The sequence below is a fragment of the Odocoileus virginianus genome, chromosome 30 (genome assembly GCF_023699985.2).
Source record: "Odocoileus virginianus isolate 20LAN1187 ecotype Illinois chromosome 30, Ovbor_1.2, whole genome shotgun sequence".
NCBI classification, from domain to species: Eukaryota; Metazoa; Chordata; class Mammalia; order Artiodactyla; family Cervidae; genus Odocoileus; species Odocoileus virginianus.
Window position 1 is genome coordinate 43,082,444 of NC_069703.1, and position 7,834 is coordinate 43,090,277.

Sequence of the window (7,834 nt, forward strand, 5' to 3'; positions counted from 1 at the left end):
GTTCTTTCAGGGGTCTCTGGAGCCCCATGCCCAACTCCTCAGGGCTCCCATCCAAGGCTGATCCACTGCTGTCCCCCTTGGCATGAAGGAGGCCTTGGGAAAGGCTCCAGCGGTCACATGAGACCTGGAGGGGGTGGCTGGGACTGCATCCAACCCCTTGCCTGGAGGTTAGGAAGCTGAGATGGCCAGAGAGCCGGATGCTGTGCCCGAGTAAGATGACATTCAGCACCTGCCCTTGGAGCATCAGCTGGCACAAGCAGACGGTGTCCGCAGCCTGACCCTCTACACTTGAACTACAAAGACAGGCAGGGTGTTGGGGAGACAGCCACCTGGCCCTGAGAGGCAGCTCAGAGGCCATGCATGGTCCACTCAGCCAGGCTTCAAATCCTGTCCCTGCTGTTTACCAGTTGCATGACCAAACAAGTCACTGAATTCCTCTGAGCCTCTGTTTCCTTATTTGTAAAAAGAGTAAATTACAGTACCCACTTGACAGGGTGTTATGAAAAACATTAGATGGAAAAAAAAAATTAAATGAGTCAGTACACGAAAAGTGCTTAGCACATTCTTGGGCAGTGGACTAGAACTCAGTAATGTTGACTGAGAAGCCCCAAGCACTTCTGAGATGGTGGCCCCTTCCCTCCACTTTGCTCTGTGGTCCAGTGCTCAGCAGTGAAAAAAAAGGGAAGGCATACACACACACACACACACACACACGCTGTTTACATGACAAAATTTCTGTTGAACTGTAAACAAATCTTTAAGAAAAAATCCTATTTTTCCATGGAGTGGGACTATGGGGGGATTTTAACTTTTACACTATATAGCTCTGTTTATTATGTTAATTTTATACTCAGAAAAAATAAAGATATTTAAAAATTGCTACTGCTAACTGTGTGCCAAGCACAGTGTCAGGCACTTTTGATACGACCCTAACCCTTTCGACATCCTTCCCATGATAGTCATATTATCCTCATGTTAGCAGGTGGAGGCTTAGAGAAGTGAAGTGATCTGATCAAGGACACACAGTTTATCGGTGATGATGCCAGGATCTGACCCCAGTATTGGAATCTGGGGTACAAAGCCATTCTACTTGGTAGGTCAGGGAAAGCTTCACAGAGGAGGGGCTATTTGAGCTGAGCCTGGAAAGCTGAGTAGGACTTCTCCAGGCCTAGGTTCTCAGCCTGGTGTGATTTTGACCCTAGGGGATATTTGATGAAGCCTGAAGGCATTTTTGGCTGTCAGAGCTTGGGGTGGATCATGCTACTAGTATCCAGTGGGTAGAGGCCAGGGATGCTACTAAACAGCCCACAGTGCACAGGTTTGCCTTGCATAACATAGACTTGTGTGTGTGAGCGCTCAGTCACTCAGTAGTGTCCAGCTCTTTGAGATACCATGGACTGTAGTCTGCCAGGCTCCTCTGTCCATGGGATCTCCCAGCAAGGATACAGGGGTGTGTTGCCATTTCCTTCTTCAGGGGATCTTCCCGACCCAGGAATCCAACTTGCATATCCTGCATCATCCTATATCGGCAAGCAGATTCTTTACCACTGTGCCACCTCGGAAGCACTGCATAACATAGACTTATCTGGCCCCAAATGTTAATAGTGCCAAGTATGATGTAACATACTAGAACTGTCATTTATTGAGTGCTTACTATGTGTCAAGTGCAGTACCAACTTCTGGCCAATGTCATCTTATTGAATTCAACACCAGTATTCCCATGCTGTGAAGGAGGTTCCTGAGGCTCAGAGATGATAAGGACTTTCCTAAGGTCACACAGCCAGAAATGGTACTGCAGACTTGGAGCTGCCTGAGTACAAAGCCAGAGCCCTTTACCTCTCTGCTCTGCTGCGTCTAGGATTTATAATAAATGAAAATAGCTCCAGGCTAACTGTTAGGAGGAGGGGAGGTGTGAGGAGACTCCTGCTGAGCCAGGAGTAGCCTCCTCTGGCCTCAAGGCCTTGGGAAAGGGGAGGATCCTCTCCTCCCTGCTCTGCCATTTCCCCATCTGTCAAAGGAAGTTTGTACCAGATGATCTCCAAGGCCCTGCTGGCTCAGAGTCTGTTATTCTCCAGGAGAGGGGCCCAGCCCAGACCTCAGGAGCCCTGGGGACAAGCCACCAGCTGCTGGGAGAGGAGGGGGTGTGACAGACAAGCCCAGTCTCATTTCCAGTGCATAAATAGCTAATGAGCCCCACTTCCCCATAAACAGAGCGGGAGTCATGGGGAGTGGCTTGAGCCTCACCCAGCAGCTTACTTCTCCACGGGGGAGGATGTTTCTCTGACACTTTCTTGCCAAGCCCAAAGGAGGTACCAAAACAAGGCCTCCTTCTCAGGTGAGAGGCAGCTCTGGGCAATGGCCCAGCTGGGCACTTGAGGTCTCATATGCAAAAGGAGAAAGGATGGGAGTGCGTGCTGACCCAGCCCCTAACCTGTGCCAGGCATCTCAATAGCAGATTCATTTCAGGTCAGCCTCATGAAAATCCTGGGAGGAAAGAATCATTCTGATGCCAGTTTACAGGCGAGAGCCTGGAGGCTTCCGTGAAGAGATGTGCCGATTAGACAGACAGGGCTGAAGGAAGGTTTGGAACCTAAATGTGACCGACCCCAGGACAGTACACTAGAGGGTGAGTGAGTAGCAGTCTTATTTTTCTTTTCACCCAAGAATGACAGTGTTCCAATAAACGTTTGGATAAAATATATGTTCACTTTCTCCTGCCTGCCCCAGGTCATGGAACAGACAACAAACCCCTACAACACCATAATTTGGATTTGCTGGTTTGCAGACAGGGGATTCAAATGTCGGAAGGGAGTTCTCCCTAGCTAGAAAGTCAGACAGGGAGAGGTGGGGCTGAGCAGCAGGGACAGGCTCTGGCTGGGGTCAGGCTGAGCTTTCTAGGCTGGCCCTCTCACTGTCTGATAGTGTGACTTTGAGTATGTCGCATCACCTCTCTGGACTTGTCTGCACGTCTACATAATGAAGAGGATGGACAGATGGTTTCAGACAGAGTCCCTCCAAACTCTTACTACCTGCGCCCAGTCCTGTCCAAGCTTCTCTCCTTCTCCCTGTTTGTGTGACTTCATAGACGGGGAGATGGAGACACCAGAGCCTGGCACAAGGGGCTCTGAAAGTAGAGGGCCAATGCCATCCTTGTGCCAGCTCCCAGAGCCCCCAGCCCTTGCTCTCCATCCCCAAACAGCCAAACTGAAAGGGAGTCAGAGGTGGTTTGGGAATTAAAGGAACAAGGAGCAGATGAGGTGAAAAAAGGGTCATTTCTCCTAGGACCAGGGTATCTGCTGATGCAGGATGGCTCACAGAGACTCATGTATAAGGTGGGTGACCCTCTACAACAGGGAAAATAGTCATTTAGCTCCTGCTTAAGGAGTCAAAAACCTGCTTCCAAAGGCTCTACAGTCTGGACCAACTTAGGTCAGGGCTGGTCATTCATTCAACCTTTACTGATATGTGCTGTGGGCCAGGCCTTGGGCCAGGCTTTAGGTCCACAGATATGATGACTAAGAGACTGTCCCTTCTCTTGGGGACTGTGTGCTAGTCTGGTATCCTGAGGCCAAAGACACAAGGTTTGCTAGATTTAAATGGTTTAGCTTGAGAAAAAGACTTCAGGCTCACAAAAGCTTGGGAATCATTTTATTAAACACAGCAAGATGGGTTTCTTTGCTACGAGATTTCTCCAAGCCTTTAATATGCAAATGTACACTGAGAATTCTCCAAGGAGGGTATAGAGAATGTACTTTATTTCCTAATTATAGCTAATCTTGGAGCACTATTTTAATATTTATTTTTATTTACTTATTTGGCTATGCCGGGTCTTAGTTATGGGATGTGGGATCTTTAGTTGCAGTGTGTGGGCTCTGGTTCCCTGACCAGGGATCAACCCCAGCCCCCTGCCTTGGAAGTGTGGAGTCTTAGCCATTGGATCATCAGAGAAGTTCCTGGAACACTATTTTTTAAAAATATTATACTTATTAACAAAGACTGCAGTGCTAATGTTATTGTTTTGGAGTTTAGAGAAGGCTTACATAGACAGGGCATTAAGCAGGGCTTTGAGAGTTGAACAGGAGTTGGTCAGTGAGGATGTGAAGGCTGCAGGGAGATCAGTTACAGTCCTAGGCTGACTATGATCAGGCTACCTTGCATATACTGTTTCACATAGTCCTCAAGATCCTGATGTGGGCAACAGAGCTAAAGAGGTCACTAAAAGTCCCTGGAAACTCCTAGAGGTCCACTCGCTCTCTTTTCTTGAATCACCTCACCTCAGGGTCTTATTACACAAATCTTGAGTCTATCCTCTCTCTCAATTTAGCCTCTACTGTGATTTCAACTCAGAACGATTTTTTACAGTATCTGAATTTGATCCCAATCTTAGACCCTCACACACCTTTCTCTAGCCCCTGGCACCCAAATCCAATCTCTCAGCAGTTTGCTGACCCTCATTTAGACCCTCTCTTAGATTTAACCCTGACCTGCCCAGTGATTTAGCCCAAGTACTGATCCCCAGGTCCTGATGCATACCTGATTGAATCCCCAAGGTCTTCGTGCCCCAAAGCCTGCAGCTCAGCTACAATGTCTAGTCCAGACACATCCTCGGACGGCGGCCCCACCCCCTGTCCAGTCCCGACTTTGTTCCCATTCCCCACCTGTGTCTTTGTCCCCAACTCAATCCTGAACCATTTTTACGTGGGCAATGTCTCCAGGTCCTACTCTAGGACCTCCCATAGTGGCCCTGCCTTTGCCCAGCTCTGATTCGGCCCCGTCCCTAACCTTGCCCCAGCCAGTACAGCTCTGATCCTATTTGTCCCCGCCGTCCCACTCCATTGGTGCTCTCTCCCCCAGCACCTCCTGCTTCAGGTCTGAGACCCAGCCTGGCGAACTCGGCTCAAGGCCCCACCCTCAACACCGCCTCCTCGCCGCGGCCCCGCCCCGTCCTAATTCTGATAGGGCCCTGACCCTGCCGGAGGCCCCGCCCTATGGCAATTCTGACTGGGCCCTGCCCGCGCGGTCCAGCCCTGACCCCGCCCCCGGCCCCGCCCCGACCCCGCCCCCAGGCCGAGCGAGCAGCTCACCTGCAGCTCCTCGAAGGCATCATCGATGCCGGTGACCTGGTGCTGCTCGTGTAGCGCGGGTTCATCGCAAAAGAAGCAGAGCAGTGCGCGGTCCGTGAGGCAAAAGAGCTTGACCTTGTCGTGTGCCTGGCAGGGTCGCGCGGCCCGGCGCGCGTTGAGGATGGCGTCCAGGGGGAAGGCGCTGTAGCGCTCCACGATGTTGGCCAGCTTGAGGCTGGGCGCGAGCGCGGGCTCCGCAAACGTGCGCCGGCACTCGGGACAGTCGCGGGCGCCCTGCGCCTCCTGCCTCACCCAGTGCTCGGTGATGCAGCGGCGGCAGAAGTAGTGCTCGCAGCCCAGGCTCACCGGGTCCTGGTAGATGCTCAGACAGATGGAGCAAAGCAGCTCGTCCTTGAGACTGCATGCCATGGCGCCAGGGGCGGTGGAGAGGGTCCCCCCGAGATGCAGGGGGCAGCGGAGAGAGCGCGGCGCTGTCGGGGGCAGCCTGGGAATGGGTGCCAGGAGCAGGCCCGGAGAAGCAGGAGCTACAAGAGAAGGAAGAGGTGTTGTCCGGGAGCGGGGTAATGCGAGTAAGAGGTCCGGGGTAGAGACTATCCGAGAAGCGAGCCCAGGAAGGTGGTCTCGAGGTAGTGGGTGACCCGGAGCGATGGGTGCTGGAAGGAGGGGGCCGTGGGTGTCTGAGGGAGGGTGCTCCTAGCAAGCAGCGTCTAGGGAAGGGGGCAGTCCCGAGGGATGGGTGCTGGGAGAAGAGGATCAGGGAGGGGGGCGGAGGCCTTGGGGGGCTGTAATGCCAGGATGGGTGCGGTGGGGGGAGGGGGAGAAGCTGGGGATGAGGAATTCTCGAGGAGGGGGAAGAGCCGTCCCTCGGCTGTGCCTGGCAGAGGAGAGGAGGGGTGTGAGCAAGCTCAGCTGCTCGATCCCGGCCCCAAGACCAGTCCCCGCGCGGCCTCTTACCCGGCTCGGAGGCCACTGCTTCGGTCCCAGCGCAGTCTCTCAACCCGGAACCAGCCGAGCCAAAGCTGCCGGCGGCCTCGGCTCCCTCCCCGCCCCCGCGGGCGGGGACCCAGTGACTCCGCCCTCGCGGCGGGCGGGGGAGAAGAGGGGCAGGGCCCGGACTCCAGCCTGCGAAACCCCTCCCCGCCCCCACCATTCTCCAGCTCCCAGGGGTGCGAAAGCCAGCTGTTCCTTCAGGGTCTGCACTTGGAACAACATCCAGGTCTCGCTTGGCGTCCCTGCGGCGGAGGTGGGGGATGGGGGTGGGGGGCGGGAGAAGTGGGCCCGCTAATTTGAGAGGATAAGGAGTATAGGATCTTTTTGGATCATCAATGTGAAGATTGGTGAAAAATAATATTTTGTATTAAAACAAATACAGGTATTTGTTTAATCTGCGTAGAATACAACTTTTGCATAAAATGTAAAGATAAAACTCTAGAAATACCCTGCTTGGTTAGAGCAAGTTCAAGACCCTCACACTTCTAAGCCCTGGGGTCCCATTTCCTCTTCACTTTCATAAGCAGTGCTAGTGGCGGAAGTTGGAAAGTCCTGGCCCTGACTAATATCTGACCCGAGGAGTTGTCTCCACTCAGCAAGCATCTCTGGAGTGCTATAGTATGAGTGCTGTATTGTGAAGAGGGAGAAAGAGTAATAGGAGAGCTGGTCTGCATGCCAGATGGAGAGGGGTAAGGGATTTCTAGGCAGAGGGGGCAGCATCTGCAGGAGCATGGAGGTGTGAAAGGGAAGGAAAATTTTGGGGAAGTGTGAATGATTCTCTACTGTTGGGGTTGGGTGGAAAAGGGGCTAGAGTGTGGTGGAGAGCGTTGAGGGTCTTGCTGAAGGATTTTCTGAAAGCATTGAGCTTTCAAGCAGGGGACTGACCTGGTCTGATGTGGGTTTCAGGAAGTCAAGGAGATGCTTATTATCCCGTCGGCAAGATGAAAGCGGACTCTCTGATTTGCCCGCATATGTGCAGTGCTCTGTGGACAGTGAAGGTGTATAGCTTAGTAACAGTAGCAAAGATGTGGATTTCAAGAGGAGAGACTGGGCAGCAGTAGATTAATGTCGTCATGCCTGCAGGTGATGAGACCTGAATTGGTGCCATGACAGTGGGTAAGGAGAGAAAGACAGGGTACTGAAGGTATAGACACTCTGAAATTTTGTAATGGATTGAATATGGAGTGAGAAAGAAGGAGGCATGAAGGTGGCTCCCCCGTTTCTGGCTCCTCCAGCAACATCTTCACTGGCGTTAAACTTTATCAAAGCACAATTTAAGAAAAAGCTTGACATTTACCCCTCTGCTGTTTATGTGTCCTCCATCACATCCTTAGCTGGTTTCATGTCTCCATCATTGCCAGAAATAAATTGGTAGCTCATGTAACCACTATTGATGGATTTTTCCTTGCAGTCAGAGCCCTGATTTTGTTCAGGTGCCCCCCCCACTTCCCCATGTGACCAAGGGTTGGCTGACCCCAGTCCTGTTCTAGGAATAAGTCCTGTTCAGTCCAAATCCATCATGATGGTTACATTCCTCTTGCCAGTGATGGCTTAGGTTTGGACATATGATGCAGGTCTGGCCTTAAATACCAAAGGGGAATCTTGTAGCAAGGAGACAGCTTCTGCAAAGCGTCTCTTCCCTATCAAAACCAGTCTGCCCCTTTTGCTGGATGGACTTGTATGTGTTTGGTGGTGATATTTGGAATTGCTCCCAGTCTGAGGATGCAGTCAATACATGACAGAGGCAGGGAGAATGCTGG

General features: G+C 52.1%; 1 protein-coding gene across 2 annotated transcripts in view; it reads right to left on the reverse strand.

Annotated features, from left to right (window-relative positions):
* The window catches only part of TRIM62 (tripartite motif containing 62), a 36,497-nt gene extending 30,361 nt beyond the window's left edge, over positions 1 to 6,136 (reverse strand). The window contains exons 1-2 of one of the 2 annotated variants that reach the window (XM_020896038.2): positions 6,039 to 6,136; positions 5,085 to 5,608 (exon numbers count right to left, since the gene is read on the reverse strand). In XM_020896038.2, the coding sequence (XP_020751697.2) occupies positions 5,085 to 5,492 (408 nt within the window). In that variant the 5' untranslated portion in view covers positions 5,493 to 5,608; positions 6,039 to 6,136. Of the gene's footprint in view, positions 1 to 30; positions 4,610 to 5,084; positions 5,609 to 6,038 lie in introns of those variants that run through there. The other variant, XM_070459111.1, reaches the window with a different exon arrangement.
* Between the last annotated feature and the right edge of the window lie 1,698 nt (positions 6,137 to 7,834).